At 33.9% G+C, this 17,952-nt stretch overlaps 1 protein-coding gene across 1 annotated transcript; it reads left to right on the forward strand.

Annotated features, from left to right (window-relative positions):
- Window positions 1–1,897: 1,897 nt before the first annotated feature.
- Window positions 1,898–13,652, forward strand: LOC128988824 (protein yellow-like). Its single transcript, XM_054410503.1, has 4 exons — window positions 1,898–1,935; window positions 4,459–4,854; window positions 10,677–10,862; window positions 12,211–13,652. Exons 2-4 carry the CDS (start codon window positions 4,614–4,616, stop codon window positions 13,035–13,037), a joined length of 1,254 nt encoding a protein of 417 aa, XP_054266478.1. The 5' UTR covers window positions 1,898–1,935; window positions 4,459–4,613; the 3' UTR covers window positions 13,038–13,652.
- Window positions 13,653–17,952: the final 4,300 nt, after the last annotated feature.

Here is a 17,952-nt window from a genome sequence, read left to right on the forward strand (position 1 = left end):
ATTCCTCAAATTATTTCTTCACATAACCTTAAAGTTGTAGTTGTGTTGACGATCAGTGTGTATTATTATAGTGGTGAATAGTGGTAATAGGGTATAGTGTGGTGAAAAAAAGCGTTCGTACCACGGACCGAAATGGTTTTGCAGCTCTCGATCGATTTAAGTTCTCGACTTTGTCTCGAACTTAAAAACTATCTCGAGCCGGCAAAACCTCATTTTCGGCCCTAGGTACGAAATATACTATAACGCATATCATAAGAATCGCAAAACAAACGTCATAAAACAAAATGCTAAAAATGTACGCAGAGAAATAATTTAATTTTGTTACCATATACTTGACTCAGCGGTTTTCACAAAAAGAAGGAATCCCACAGGACACACAATTCATAATCTCAACTGTGTGTGCCGCAATATGGCTGTTGAAAAACAATTGGCAACGATATAAATTTCCCTTTCTATATATAGTTTGCTGTCTACACATTTGCAAACGTCTGGCTGCTTGTTTTCCCTTTGTGCATCACCAAACCAAGTAACTGAACATAGTAAAACTTCTGGGAATTGCTTCTACACATGCATGAGAAACATTCGTCTTATTTCGATGCTTATATCTCGGCTATGCCCTAGGGCTTTCCACATTATTAGCTTACACGTATGAGAAAGACGGAATATTTTTGTAAAAATCATGATTTTATATATTGACATCACATTGGGTTTCGTTTACCCTTAATAGTTTAATTTGATACTTTCAAGCTGCTGCACCCTTCTCATATAAATACAATAGGGAAAGGACAAATCTGTTATTTTATTGACAATTATCCATGAAAACACTGAGCAATTTTATAATGTTTTATTTTTTACTTTTTACCATTACCTTTCCTAAATGATTTTTGATCAAATCTTGCATATGGCCAACTCCAGAAAATTGATAGTCTGTTTTCCAATTAAGTTTCTTTAATAGTACCATTGTTTAGAGAAAATACATAATATTCCATAATTAATGACGATTCTAATAACTCTTTTACTTACGTTAGGTATCTTCATACGCCTTGTCTTCAAAGGGCTCTTCAATCTTAGTATATACTCCTTTGCGAAGCGAAGTGAAGACTAAGTGATGTAATACATTTATAAATAATATATTCTTCTATATAAATAGGCAAGCATGTTTCTTGAAAACCTCTTTTCTCAGCTTACTGGACCTGTAGGGGTTGCTATGCTGGTGACGAAATGACAACAAAATACAAACAGAGAACCAAATCAAATAGAATAATTTCCAATCACATGTTTTATTTACAGCGTGGGGTGAAAATAGACTGCGTTACAAAGTTTGATCGAGTTTTCGACCACTGGACGACCTCTACTTAACCTTAATGCGCTTCGTTGTACCTAGATGTAACAAATAATATATTTAAGAGTCGCCGAGTACTTATAGCGCTCGTCTGCATACCCGAAAGTGTGTGAATTGACTTCAATTGAGAAGTGTATTGGATCCAGATGGCTCTTTTCTACCGATTATTGATGCTATGCAACAAAAGGTTGACCAGTGAACTAAAACTTTCCTAACATTTTACAAAATCATCGAAGTTCCAATTGCACACAAACACTCAAATAAACACCACCTTACAAAATAAAAATAGGTTTTCATCAAACTTTTTTTACTTCAACAGTTTTATACGTCTAGGAGGGTAATTTTGTCGAACAAATTTCACAAGATCTTTCACTTGGCACGTTGGCGTTTTAAAAAGTAGTTTTTCGATTTGTACGAATGGTGTCAGTTTTGACCATTTGCATCAGTTTCGCCATTTGCGAAGTTTTCGCCTTTCCCAGTCCCCTTGACCGGCGAGATGCCCCTTGTTGTATATAAGACTGAGAGAGAGTTGGGACAGTCACAGTGCGTGATGGATACAGTGTCGGTTGTGTGCCTTTTGGCGGCGCTTGCTGGTAAGTTTATCACTACAAAATGCATAAGGACTAAATTTTTAAATGTATAAATCCAATTCACAATTAACTTTTAATTTGTAGAGGCAACAACTTTTTTTAATTCAAATTATTTTTAGATTGCCGTAACACTATAGTTTTGTGTTATATTTGTGTGTTTTCAGTAAATTGGGAATTTTAAAAGTTATTTCTGTTAAAAGGGAACAGGACAAACCCTATTTCGATCTTTAGATACCACCATTGTTTGCCAGAATTATGACTGAGCCTATTTATCAAATCTATCACCTCCGGATAAAAAATCTGGCACTCAAACCACATTACTACCCATACATATTATATTTTGTGTTGCGTTTATAAATTTCATCAGATTCAAATTGCATTAAAAATAGGTTTTAAAAATATTTACATATTCAATTAAAAATTATATAATTTATCATTCAGTGCAACAATTGATTGAAAATGTAGATGGAATTCAAAGATAACATTTGAAATCATAACGATATTTTTACAACTCTGACGATAAAATCTTGACATTTAATAAGGCCGAGACTTCAGTTTTATTATACATCTTTTACTAAGGCCAAAAGTAGCTTTGGATTCAAATACTATTTGAAATCAATTCGGAGAATATGTCTGAATAAAAAATATATAAAACTGATCTAATAAAACTCAGTTTGAGCTTTTAACTGATTACGCAAAATGTATCCCATCGTGTATTTCTTATAAATCAATATTCTTTTGAATTATGAATCACTTAAATACTTGGGAAATAAAATGTACCAGACTTAAACCAGAAGTATAAACGATGGTTGCAAAAATTCCCTTACCATAAATATAAGTTTTAAAATTCTTCATCGAGCTTTGATTATTAAGTTTTATCTTTACTTACGTTTTCTTTTTTACGAAACATGTTTAAGAGTGTAAAAGTAAAATAAGAAGAAATATTTTATTCGTGTTGAAACAAGGCTTTCATACATTTTATGCTGTCTTAAAACATGGATGTGTTTAGGACTACGGTCATTGTAACACTAAATTCTATGATTACAAATTAACATTGAATTGTTAGTGTAATTTGAATAGTCTATTTTTCACATTCAGGACTAGATATGAAAATTGTAAACGTATTCTTCCTTTAAATATTGTATTAAAAATCGCGTCTTACAAAAAATGATGTATAGAAAAGCTTTAATCTTTTAGTACTTTTTGTTATTTTATCAAGTTCAAATGTTAACATGAGGTATATTAGACTTAGACGAGAATAAATACATAATGGTTATATACTCTGGCACTATATGGACGTACATTTCAAAAGTTTTTTACTCTGCTACATTAAGTAAAGAAAAATATTCATTTTGTAAACTTATAAATTTTCAAAATATTTTTAATTAACAATCAAAACTATATATTATAAAATGACACTTAGAACAAGAACTTTGAATGCCTTAGGAAGTAAATCTTGTCTCTAAAGCAAACTTCTGGAGATGGTCAACAAGTTTAGATTGTGCTGTGAATAGTAATGTTCGTATGTCAGATGTGCTGCAAAGTAGAACTCAAAGTTCAACAATGGACTCCCTTCTTTATATTCAAAGTAGGGAGATTATTTAAAGACATATTCTTTATTCTGTAAACAGATTTTATCGTTGAATTAAACTTTGAAGTTGAGATTTACGCAACAACAAATTTGAGTACAATTTGTAGCAAATAATAACTGAACGACTGATCCTAATAATCTAGATTTTTTAATTGTTTTTTGGGGTTTCAAATTAAAATATATTGAAGTTGGATCAACATTAAAATACAAAACTCTATTTTAGGGCAAAACTGTTACAGGATTAACAACTACGACAATTACAGGTTTAAAAAAATCAGTCTTAGTGGGTGAAATGTATTGGCATAATATTGGACATAATTAATGAATTTTTGAATCGTTTCTATAATGATTAGTTTATATTTTTTTGAAAAGCTGTGTAGTACTAACGTTTTTCCCAGCTTGATCAATGTTTAGCTTATTAATTGTTGTTTCAATAATTAATTTGTCTTACATGTGCTTCAACACCACTAGCATTTTGACGTTTCTTGTAGGGGGCGGTTCAACAATAACACAAATATTAATTTTAAATAAATTAAAACTTTATAGGAAAAACAAAGTCAACAAGTCTTCATATCTAGTAATTTTGTGCCCATATATCGATAACCTAAACCTAAACCCGATTGTATCCTACGGTTTAATACATTTCAGTAATAATGACTTTAATTCACAATGCATAAATATTTAATATTGTCACTCGATAAGTTAACATAGTACAGCTGTTGTATGTATTCGAAATCACACGGAATAGTTGTTAGGTCATACTTAATCATCGCATCGAAAATATATTGGTGATTGCCAAAATTGTCAACCATATTCTACTAAACCAAGTACAAGAGAACTTTCTTGATACTATTTTACTACTCCGATTCACTATTTAAATAATTTATTGAAAAAATCTTTGTTATTTAAATTAAAACTAGAATTATACTTTTCAGCTAGCAGTTATGGATACTCTGTGGACCCCAGTTTTGGAGGGAAATCAGTGTTTTCTCCCGGGTTTGAGGAAAAGCTGAACTTCCCACCTCCGGGTTACTCCCCGAACAAAGTGCCCGGTGCTCCCGCCCCAGACCACAAGCCCATCTTCGAGGGTATGCCCGCCCCCGTGGCCGCCTACCCGTCCAAGTTCGGCGCCGTCCCCACTGGATACCCCGCCAAGACCAACAACCTGGTCGAGAGGTTCCGCTGGAGGTTTGTGGACTATGAGTTCCCGTCTGAGGAGGCTAGGTACGCCGCTATTGCCCAAGGTGCCTACATCCCAGAGAACAACCTGCCCGTGGGCATTGAACTGTGGCAAGACAAGATGTTCATCTCCGTCCCCCGTTGGGCTGGAGGTAAATACGAATTGGTTTTCATCATTTTATCTTATACCTCTTAATCTTATTATTGTATCTTATCTTGTGCAAGTAAGAGTGTACTACTCTCCAATACAGAAATATACATGGACACTTGTCTGCATTACCATTATCTAATACAGATGGGAAACCTAAAACGTAATACGTTCACCCATAGTCGCCATTGAATATCTACAGGCTAAGTGAATTGCCATTTAAATGGTTGGACTTTTAGTCAAATATTCTCTTAAAATTGACAGATTTATTTTATATTTAAATAACATTAGTTTAACGAGAGCTTAGATTCACTGCTACAGGGAAGGTAATAAAGTTGAAACGTTAATAGATAAGTATGGAATAAATAAATTTGCCATATTTGATCAAAATGAATCCCTAATCAACAAAATTACATCAGTTTATTATTTTATTCCACGTAAAAATAACATGAATTTAAAATGTACAGTTCTTATTTAAATTCTCTCCGAAAATTAGGCTTACAACAACGCTTCGAAATACTAATTTTCGATCTCTACAAAATTGCTTAGAAAGAAATTGCAAAATATTCTTTTGGTTTCAAAAATGGAGGAAATAGTCCGATTATGCTGGTTCGTAAACTCGTTCGAGCAATTAAAGGTTTACGTGTTTGTATTACATTCCTCCAAAATATAATGATTTTTACTCTAGTCATAGTCTTACCTGAAGCGGTTAGAGCTGTATTGGGAATTCACAATATGGGCCAGAATCATCGTCAGTTCCTATTAAATAACTTCTTGATCAGCAGAAACCAATTCCTATTAATATACAAATATTTTAATCATCGATTTAAATGATAAAGTCAAATTTTAAGGGTCGTAGTTCCATTTTAAATGAATATCTTAAGTCATTACTAGTTCAAAATGTTACCATAGATTATTGGGGAAAAGGTTGACGAATAACACTGTAATATAAGAGCGTTTCTATGTGTTTGATAACGTAGAGTGTGCGAATGTTGACTCGACACGTATTTGTCTTTTACATTTTGTTTGGGTTTGGAGAACGATGGTTTACGACTATTTGTTCAGTTTTGTATAAATAGCTCTCTCCTGGTATTAAAGAAATCAACGTTTTTATTCGTATTGAAGAGATACATTTTCCTTTATTCAATGATCAATGGGTTACAAATAATATTATCTCCAGTTGGAGGTAAACGTTTCTCGATGCAGTTAACTTGTTTTATGCAATTCAAGCATTTATTCTAACTGAATCATCATACAATTAAAATAGAAAAATGACCTTATATAGGGATTTCATTATTATTTGTATCTACCTATCTTCCAATATAACAACAATTAAGCATCTTACTTAGTATTATTGTAAATGCAAAGGCGTACATTGTTTGCCATGATGGAAAGAGTGTTTTTGATGGAGCTTACATGAAGACCATCACAACAGTAAAATATAATCGTACGCGGAACATCGGAGCATAAACACTGACGATTCACTGCTTCTGTATAATTTAATTTCACAGACCATTTATATAAAAGCATGGGCTTCGTTTACGGTTTAAAAATTTATAACTTGAAATGTTAATTAACGTAATGTGTGAATACTCGAAACAAATTTTTGGGCAATGCTACCTTTGTTACAGAGACCAATGAAAAAGGTCAAAAGTCACAACAGCCTCAAAAGAGCTAAAACATATTTTTGCATTAATGCAACATTTTTATAGCCTATACATATTACATCGGTATATGCAAACGTTTGTTGTAGGGCCCAAGTGTATATAATTTAACTCAAACTTCATATAACCATAAAATAGTATATTAACAATTACATTTAACAAAAAATTAATAAATATGTTGAAAAACTCGTCACAAATTAAATATTGGTACATGTACTAGTAATTCAGTCAACATCAAACTTATAAACGATTTTGTGGTTCAAAGTTTGCAGGCAATTTATTGATCGACAACAGCAAGGGTGCAACGTGATTTAATGTTACGGCATTAGGTTTCTCACTCCCTCTCCCCAAGGATAAGTTAATCCAACTATCAAAATAGTAGTAGGGTTGTTGTACAACGTTAACACTTTAGTCAGTGACTAAGTTCTAACAAATTTAAATACTACAACTCAGACTGTGTTGTAATATTTCTTTTATTTGTGTACATATAAGAACTATTTCTATTATCTACAGAAAAGTAGTTAGGGAGCTCATGGGATTTAACTCTCACTTTTTTAAGTCATTTAGTAACTTTTAGTTTAGTAACCTTATAGTCAAATATAAACAAGTCAACACGTCTATTTAATCAAAGAAAAGAGAACTGTTATAACAAATTATCTAGTTGTCATTATTAAACACAAAATAATTGCTGAAAGCCAACACAAGTATCGCCATAACTACTTGAACTGCGCCGAATACAAAGAAACCGTTACAACACAAAACCTGTGTTAGATAACCTGTCCCCCATAAGTTACAATTACGTCAACATCGGTGACATCCTTAATTGTACGCAGCTACAAACGCGTGCACTGCGCAGCTGTAGCTGTAATCACTGCGCAGGTTGTCGGTAACCGCTGTGCGTGCGCATCTTGCATGTCTCGTGCAGGAATCCTAATTGACAGGACAGTCTTATATCTTATGTAAGCTTGTAGGTCTCAGCTCCATTTTTAATTTGCCAATCAGCCGACGGCGTGTTGAGCCACCGCTTCAGCGAAAACCACAGATGCAACGAGTCTGAACTAGGCCGCCAGATAATCTTCAATAAAAAATCGTTACACAGACCTGTGTTAATGACAGTGTTCCCACCAGAGTTAGGCCGTTCCCACAACAGTCCTGGTCATGGTGAACAACTTTCGTGGTGACGTATTTGTCCAAACTGTTTTTCACAGTTCATCAACGTTTCCTCCAAACTGATTGATGTTTCGTTTCCACACGTCATGATTCAGCGGTTTTTTCTTTCTGGTTGTGAAGATGAAAAATGTATCCCGTTATAAACGTATTAGGTGCATAAACGATGACGAGACATTTTTTAACAATTGAGTAGTTTATTTTATTTTTATACCCACTCAAAATAGAATGCATTTATTGATGTGAACTATTGGGAATTAATCAAATTGACCACAATAACAATTATTGTTTGCAATCGACATTTTTCGTTTACAGTAAATGTTTCGGTCGTTTATTCACTTGTTTGTTTGTTTGGCATTATACCAGATATTTCAACAGATTTGATTGGTTTTATCTGAAACAGAAGATTTAAAACGATTTCGAAAGTTCGAAATCTGTAATTCTGACTAAATGTACCGCATTCCGGTTCATAAACAAAGCTATTACTTTTTAACTATACTGCATCATAATATTTTCATGCTCCAATAAAAGTGAAATACTTTGAATTGTGTATATTAAAATTTATCTAACGATTTCGCTTATGAATAATAACTATTACAATTTCATAACCAATAATTACAAAATGTATAACTTTTCCTTGAGAAAGTATTACGGTAGTTAGTATGTTTGGTACAAAAACTACCTCACCAAACTGGAAATATGTACAAGTTCACTGCCAGTTTTTTGCTCGACTGATGTGAGTCAAAACCTGATTACACTTTCATACACCGCACGCCCATTCAATCGTTCAATTCCACTTCATTTGCACCACTAATTAGTCAAGAGAACCAGCTGAAAGTGAGAATTCACTGCAGCGTAAAGATATAAAATTAGCAAACCCGCCGTAGCGGGAAGTCAATATGGCGGGCGCAAAAACCCGTCCACACGTGCGACACAGTGATCTTGGCCTGGTCAGCTGTTGGTTGTTTACAGCGCAGGCGCGTGGCGGAGCAACGGCCCGCGCGGGGACATTGCACATGCGTAGTGAAAGGGGCGTGGCGCGGGGACAACCGGTCTACTGTGCTGCCACTTAGCGTTATCTAAGCTAATGTCCGTCGAGCTATTGAAAGGTTATGCACAACAATGACTTAATGATGTCATTATGCTATAGTATTGCCACAAACTACTCCTGGAAACGTATAATCTTTATTTCATCATACAGCGATTTGGGGCGTCCTTCAGCCTACCTTGACCGGAGGATATGGCGGTAATATGGAGATTTCGAGGTGTTCTATTCGACCTTAGATACTTTTACTTTCATTTTCTAAGTCACTAGCGGATCTTGGGACATTCGTCTGTGATTTGGTTATATTTTTCATGAATAGTAAAATATTCGTGATTTTATCTAATTGAACGTGTTTTTAATATGTTAATGGATTAAAACATGTTCAATTAAATGAAATGGAATCAAATTCCAATGTTTAATATGTTAATAGTTAGGGGGGGGGCTGGTCTAGTGGTAGAGTGCAGGGCTTCGGAGTCCAAGGTCCCGAGTTCAAATCCCGCCAATAACCAATGGATTGTTTCTAGTGATAATACAGCGAACCTCTAGGTATAGACTGAAATAATGTGTAAACAGTCCCGGACTAAAACCTAGGACAAAAGTTTTTCATTGTTAATTGTATAGGAAGCATAAACATTTTCATCATCATGAATATGTTAGGGAGCAGATGAGAGCTATTTTGATATTTCAAAATATTCAACGTACACAATTGAAAATGACTTTCGACACAGTTCTTTATCTCAATAAGCGATCTTATGATATAAATCTTGACAATACATGTTGTGACATCACGGCATGTATCGCGTGTTAGGTCGTGACGTGTATGACTGTGACGTATGTGGGTGTTCCTAACGAGAACCTACTTTATATGGAAATTATAAATTTTACATCTCATTGTACATTAATTATCTTATTATACATATTAATATTGCTCGAAAACGCTTTAAAACCAAAGGGTCGATTAGTTGTATTCAAACAATATGTTTTGAATTTTATTTTTGTAAAATAGTTTAAACTAATGCCTTTCTAAAAACCTTTAATAACTGTTATACACAACCGTTATACCGTTTGTGAAATACGAATCAATACAGCACAATACTTCTACCTACACGTTATATTGTCGTCATTAGAAACTGGAAACCAGAAAAGAGAAATTTATAGGTATACTTTGTCAAATAAATGTTCACACTTGAAGTTGTGTTGTAATATTTCTTATTGAGGGGCTCTACTTCTTTATTTTAACATTCCCTATGTCCTTTTAATCCGTAAAATCTTTGATCCACTGCTTCATATTATACATATCTTCAAGATTGCGCTACATGAATTAAAACTAGAGGTCGTCCAGTGGTCGAAAACTCGACCATAATCGTGTAATGTACAGCCTTCTCTATTTACACCTAATGCTATAAATAAAAAATGTGATTGGAATTTCTTTAATTTGTTTTGATTTGATGTTTATATTTCGTTGTTATTTCGTAACCATCATGGCAACCCAAAAGTCCAATGTTAATTAAAAAAAAATTGATTTCATTTTTCGTGTTTCTTTTTTAGCCTATTTTAATGTATACAGGGGTTCTGCACATCTACAGAAAAATATCTTTCTAACACAGCTTCCAGTATGCGTAGAATTTCCCTGCGATGCACACGAGCTGAGAAAGAAACATGCTTGCGTATTAATATGTAGGATTTAGGCCTACCCGAAGGTTTACACGTCTTGAATTAGGTTTTTTTAGCCTTCCTCTTCATCTACATTATCTTCCACCGTCGACCTCCATACCAAATAACATCCTACGCCTTTCTTTCCTAATTTTCACCTCCCCCTCTTCTCCATAGTCCTTCTCATTGTTCACGCTTCGTACTTTCTTATCCTGAAAACTTTGCATTCTTTGTAGGGGTTTTAATAACTTTTTCCAATTACATTGATATATTTTAATATCTTCTCTTGACTTCCAGGTGTACCTTCAACCCTGAACTATCTCCCAGTGGACGCCGCCCCCGTGGACGAACCTCGCCTCATCCCCTACCCTGACTTGGCCGGCAACGCTATAGAAGACTGCGACGCCCTCACCACTGTCTACCGTATCAGGGTCGACGAATGTGACAGACTTTGGGTCTTGGACTCTGGAACCGTTGGAATCGGTAAGAAACTCATAACTGTTTGAAATTGGTTAATTTGATTTGATACTGTAATGAGCTCAGTGGCGATAGTAATTTAAATTAATCACACCGATTCCGTCTATTTTATAACCGTTCAGGTTTAAAAAGAGATTCTCTATTTGGAAAAAGTTAAACAAAAGATTATACTATTTGCAAACAATAGGATGATATAATCATACAGCTGAGAAGCCTATTGTTCTGTATCAAAGTATTATCAACTTTAAAGTAAGCATCTTAATGAGCCGGAAAGTATTATCATCCGTAAATAACTTTTTAATCTTTGACTTTTTTAGATTTCCAGTATTGTTATGAGTTGACCAGTTGACCTTATACGATTTGAAAAGTAATTTTAGGTTTTTATTCGTTTACTAATCATTTCGATAGATTTTTTGGTCGTGATTTTAAATGTTTCAACCTAAGGTGATTTTAATAATAATAAATCATGATAAAACATTTTTACTGAGCCACTTACAGGACTTCTTTTCTAATTCTTACGGAAAAGTTTGGTAAACGCAGCAAAAGTTATATAACAATTTTTTTCTACAATTCACAATAATTTTTAAATCCCGATTTACATCATTGATATCCATAATAGATCCCCATCATACGTTGTTTAGTTCAACAAATTTGAAAACTATTTATTATTATGTAGGGAAAACAAGTAGTCGCAAGTAGAGTTAATGAAAACGGACATTTCATGGCAATAGCTGTAATGAACAATAAAAGCTTGCAATAAAAGCTCTTCAATTACATGCGGTACCATTTAACTATGATGGTGTAAAAACCACGATAATGGCATGCAAGCACTTGTAACAGTTCATAATGCGTTATCTCTGTAGTTGTATGCAACCTTTCATAAAGACCTCTGAATATTTAAATAACAAGTTAAATAAACATAAGATTTTGGATAATGTCGTTCTAGATTAGTTTCTTTATGTAGATAATTGCAAACCTTTTACCATCAGAACTTACATGATTTACAAGTGAACGTATTTTAGTATTTTTACATCAACAATGACGGTTTTTGTGATTGTATTTACTGACGTCAAATTCATTTTATGATTAAAAGCTGTTTGATTACCTAAAATATTTACGATGACAATTTAATTAAAATAAATTGTTAAATTTAAATTTTAACAACAATTTAATTTCATGTCCCAGTTTTCATGACTACTACTGTTTCTTACCGGAGGACCAAAAAGTTCTTGATCCCACTATAAACATAACATTTAGATTGTTGCATCCGGGATTCTTGGTATTAATGGTAGTATGGGCTCGTTAGTAGCATTACATATGAAACACATATACTTAATTGATCTTGTATGCACAGGTAACACGACTCAACAGGTTTGCCCGTACGCGTATCACGTGTTCGATCTCCGCACCAACCAAAAGATCCGCAAATACCAGCTGAAGGATGACGACATCAACGCCAACACCTTCATCGCTAACATCGCCGTAGACGTGGGCAAGACCTGTGACGACACTTTCGTCTACGCCTCAGACGAGCTGGGCTACGGTCTAATCGTCTACGACTTTGCCAAGGACGATTCCTACAGGTTCGAGCACGGCTTCTTCTTCCCCGACCCTCTGGCGGGAGACTTCAACATCGGTGGAATCAACTTCCAGTGGAGCGCTGAGGGTATCTTCGGCATGGCTCTGTCAGCTCCTCAACCCAGCGGGTTCAAGACCCTCTTCTTCCACTCTCTAGCTAGCAACCGCGAGTTCTTCGTGTCTACTGAAGTTTTGAAGAACAAGGAGAAGAAGGATGAGAGCTACCACGACTTTTCCGTCCTTCCTTCCAGAGGACCTGGTGGTCACGTGACCTCCCAGGTGATAGATGAGAATGGCATCATGTTCTTCAACTTGATCGACCAGAACGCTATTGGTTGCTGGGACACCAGGAAGCCGTACAGCAAGGAGAATCTGGCTGTAGTTGCCAAGGACGATGAAGGACTCATCTTCCCCAGTGACGTCAGAGTAGACAGGACCGGTACCTTGTGGGCGATCTCTGACAGGATGCCAGTACATCTCGAGGCTTCCCTGGACTTCAGGGATATCAACTTCAGAGTTTTCTTCGCTCCTGCCCAAGCTCTCATTGCCGGAACTGTCTGCGACCCTGCCAAAGTCAAAACAAACCCTCAATATCTTTACTAAGACTGTGATGTAAAATATTACAATTTAGACATATCCTAGCCATATAACAGTTTAAACCATCTTTTAGGAGAGAACATTTTGACTTCTATGGTAATTTTTTAAAGAACTTGTTCCTTTTCCATCACATTTAAAATAGTTCAAGTTGTTATCAGTCATATTCATTCATATTATCATATCATATCATTAAAATCATGATATTTGCTACGATAGCTTGTACAATGACGGTGTGACTCGAGTGGATTCCTGATGGAATTCCCTGCAGAGTTTACTTTTCAGGGGAAAATATAAGTGCGTACTTGTTTTTTCATTGATACTTTTGTTTAATTCATTGATCAAGGCGAAGTACTTAACTATCAGGGTCGTAAATTTCCTAAAAGGAAATCTTGTATTTACACAGTTCGATTAGTTTACAGGTATAATTGCAATTAGCGTTAATTATTTCTGTCAAATCAAACAAGCTTTGGTAGCAATCATGATTTGCCCTTCGGTGAATTAGGGATAATGGTTTTAATGGAGGAATGTAAACTAACAAAGGGTCAAGTTGCCGTCAACAAGATACCAAAGTTACGGTGCTATGTATAAATGTACATAATAAATACATTTTTTATACTTAAACGTGTTGTCTCTTTATTTATTTTAATGTTAAGCGTTATTAATGAAAAAGGTAATAAAAAGGTAAATTTGAATTTACATGATACAATAATGCCAGATGCTTTTGAAAAGCTATTGTGTGAAAAGAAGGTGGTCTAAACTTTATACCAAACAAACTTTAAAAGTTCATCCCATCATGTGATTATTATATTATTCGTAAGGAAACCAAACAGAATATTTATCCCAACTTACATAATTTGCCTGCATTAAGAGTCTTAAAAATTATTGGTAACTTAAGAGACAATTTACTTTAAGACTTTAAATGTCACAGTTTTTTTTAGACAAGTCAGTATTTTCCCCCAGTGTATATTTGTTTGTTTAAGTTAATAACATTTTCAACCAAGAGGTGATATACGTTTTGTTTACAACAACATCAATCTGTTGTATAAAAGTATGAATAATTATCAGCTCCAAGAAAAATCAAAACTTGGCCCAGAATCCATCCATTGAAATAGAATCGGTGCACTTAACTAACATCCTTTTGAGACAGTTAAAGAGTTATTAAAATATTGTCAGTGTTCTACATCCGCAATTCGTAAAAAAACTAACATACTACAGTACAATGACTGAAGAGGACAAAGTCCTAAAACAGCCTCAGTCCAGTAGGGTTTCAGCTCACTGGACTGGAACATCATGACTAACGAACGAGCTAACATACTATAATGCCTGATTTACTTGCAACACATTAAAATGATGTGTCACCAATGAAATCTAAATAATAAAGTAATTTTGATTCACTTTGCACTTGAAAGCACTGTTTTCCCAAAATATAATTTTGAACTGGGTTTACCGACATATCTTTTTAGCGAATTTCCCTACAGGGAAGTAGCTATTAGCGTAGGTGGCACGGTAAGACCTAGGCTCGGGACCGATTTACTCTTTCATTTTGATGTCCCCAGAGGCCAAAAACACAATTCGTTTAAATTTTTATACATATATATACGTCCGTGAACGCGATAACTTGAGTAATTTTTGTCCAATTTTGATGAAATTATGCTTAAAGGTGTAATGTGGGATACAATTGAAGGAATTCATGAACCAACATGATTGGATCATGGGAACGGGGTTTTAGGGGTAAAAATGGTTTTTCTTATTTTTGATCCTCAAAACACAAAATGTCCCAACTTCTCTCTAGACCATTTTAAAGAGCTTAAAAAAATCATTTAGTATATCAAAGTGTTTTTGTACGGTTATTAGTTACGGAGAAAATGAAAAAAAAACTGCAAATTTAAAATTCCCATGTTATTTTTATGGAGGATATTGTAAAAGGTTGTGGTTTGCTTGTTTATGGAAATATTTTGATCAAACTTGGCAAAATTAGTTATTTTATACTAAGCTACGTTATTAGCCTCCGTGTAGCAGCAAAACAGGTACTTGTTAAACCTAATGTTATTTAAATAGATTTAATTTAAAATCAATTGAGGCAAATGGAAATTCGCTCATTCTACAAGTTTGCTGCGGCGGGGGTATTTTTCTTTTTTTCCATATCATGTAGTGGAAATAACGTATCAGATTAATCAAAAAGCTATATTTTCAATAATAGCTTACAAGCTTAGAGAAGTAAACTGGCTAACAGAAATTTTGGGAAGGACGTAAAATAATGAGTGGGGTTTTGATAAATGATCATTGCTCTTTCTATGCAAGGTCTGGGTTAAAGATACGTCTAACTGATAGTCAGTATCGAAGTATTGAAGATTTCTTACTCCATTCTGTAAACATTCTGTGTTCCATTGTGTGTGTGTGTGTCTCCATTCTGTGTTTTAACGTTTGGGTTAAAATGCGCCCAGTTTCGGTTTATTATTGTGACAAAAAAAGAAAATTCTCGTGCTTGCTTAATATTTTAAATTCTGTTACAATTTTATGTTTTCACAAAACAAAAGATACTAGTAAAGTTCTCTAGATTCCTTATTAATGATTTAAATGAGCGTTAATGTCTATCTCAATTATTACATTTACAAGAACTATGTACTTTTTTTCATAAGCAGACCATTTAATATACTAGAGGTCACCCAATGGTAAAAACTCGACCAAAAATACGTAATGCGCAGACTTCCCTGTTTAACCCCACGCTGTAAACATAACATGTGATTGAAATTTTATTTTGTTGTTATTTCATCGCATGGCAATCCATAAGGCCCATGTTTAATTGTTTAAGTTTTGAATTCATTTTTTGTTCTTATTTTTGAGCCTATTTTAGTTTATAAAGGGATTTTGCAAACACAGGTAAATACCTTTCCAACAGTATGCGTAGATTTTTCCTGCGATGCTTACGAGCTGATAAAAGGTTTTTAAGAAACATGCTGCCTATCAATATATAGGATGTGTTACAGGTTATTTTTACAACAAACCTTGATATCAGGGGGCCCTTTTTCCGTTTAATAATCTTATATTCGTTTCACGAATTTTTAATATGGATAGAAATATATGTTATAAATGAGATTAAACTTTTAACATATAAGGTAAAGAAATCCAAATAAATACCTATTTATAAACACCAACTATTTAAAAGTATGATTGTAAACCTGCAATAATTCAACAATCGGCTTGTATGCGTATGAACAAAAACATTCAAGGCAGAAAAAGGAGATAAACATTTTGATGTATAGACTGGACACAGTTGCCTCTACTTAAGCCCGAAGTAAAATATTGTTATGTTATCAGAGGTAAAAGCTGGAGAACATGTAACTTCGAACTTTACTGTTACAGTGTGCCCAAGTAGACAGAACTTTCCATAAAATGGCTTCAGAAGAACATCTCCAGTTTCTAGCTCACCGAAATGGAATAGTTTAAACATTAGTTTGCTGTGCATAGCAAGTTTGATTTTGTACATCATCAATGTCCATCAATACCAGACATCTATCTATCTATCTATATTATTAATACGCTACATACAACTTTGTGAACGATAAGGTTTTTTGTTTTACTATTTAAACCCACATATTATATACCAAAATGTTCGTCTAGGTGTGTAGATTTGCAAACTGACCTTACATTTTTGACATTGAATTCGAGTGACAGGTACACTAGTATTTTTTAATCCGCGGTTGATATACGTAAATAATTTGCACTCATTAGCATGATGTTTTATGCATAAGGGCGCAAACATTGTTACGTTTACATTTTAAATTTAAAAGGCAAGGAAGGTGTGAGAGGTGTAAGAGAGTGATTAAAACCTTTTATGCATATTAGGTTCTAAAGTGTCTAGTGGTTTACAAAGATTATCATTAGTCACTTACTCTTGTTTTCATATTTTTGATTAATACTTTTACCAACTAAAACTACGGAACCTACTAAAAAAAACCATACTCCATGGAATAAAATTTGTGATGATTGAGTTGGATATATCATATCATATAATCTTAAATTGTAATATGTTTAACTAATCAGTGTATAAATTTAATTACGACACCGTAGAACTTGTAAGAATTAGTTTGCAGAGTGAATGAAATGGTTAATTATTATTCTTAACTTGGTTACTAAATGCATTTCAATTGAAAAATAAATGGAAAACTTCTAATAAGTTAATATTGTAATATTTAAAATTAAATTATGAAATTAACATTTAACATTTGTGAGGAAATTATGTATGGCATTCTCCATATTCTCATAGAATTGTAGGCTTAAAAGATCATAAAGAATTTTAATTGATAATTTCCAATTTTCATTCGCAAGCTGATTGGTTAGCTAATACTATTGACTATATAGTCAAAACTAATACTAAAAGTAACATTCTTGCTTTTTATCCAAACATAAAAGTGTCATTGCTAGACTAACATACGATTAAGGAATGACCTTCATTTACTGTATTTAATGTGTTTGCTGTACGCATAAATTTTATTTCAATTGGAAATTCGGCAAATATTTGATTGGCTGATCCAACAGTGACAGATGGCAGATGCAGATATTCGATAATTTTAACTATAAACTTATAGCCTAAGCTAACTATCCAAATTTGGTTATGATAAAAAAATCAAATAAAGGTTTACTAATCGAATCGATAATTTCAATCAATATTAGGGTAGCCCAGTTAAGAAACTGTACCCAAAGCCATGACGTCACTGTTGGATCAGCCAATCAAAAGACTCCATTCGCCCTTTATGCCGGAACTCCAATTGAAATTAAAGTTAAGCTTACTGCACTCTTAATTTATGACTTAGAAACCAGCTGTACGTAGAGTAATAGAGCTTAACAAACAATCGCACATACTTTACAATCACCCTCACTCCATCATTTATGTATACTCGGTTTGATGTTTGAAAGTTGA

Source organism: Macrosteles quadrilineatus, unplaced genomic scaffold, assembly GCF_028750875.1.
Source record: "Macrosteles quadrilineatus isolate MER2022 unplaced genomic scaffold, UCM_ALF_1.0 Scaffold_3__2_contigs__length_128488019, whole genome shotgun sequence".
NCBI classification, from domain to species: domain Eukaryota; kingdom Metazoa; phylum Arthropoda; class Insecta; order Hemiptera; family Cicadellidae; genus Macrosteles; species Macrosteles quadrilineatus.

Bases quoted from the DNA above. Each gene is read 5' to 3' on its own strand.
- LOC128988824 (XM_054410503.1), top strand. From the start codon at position 4,614: ATGCCCGCCCCCGTGGCCGCCTACCCGTCCAAGTTCGGCGCCGTCCCC. The intron at 4,855-10,676 runs GTAAATACGAAT...CTTGACTTCCAG, and splicing joins CGTCCCCCGTTGGGCTGGAG to GTGTACCTTCAACCCTGAAC. The intron at 10,863-12,210 runs GTAAGAAACTCA...TTGTATGCACAG, and splicing joins CTCTGGAACCGTTGGAATCG to GTAACACGACTCAACAGGTT.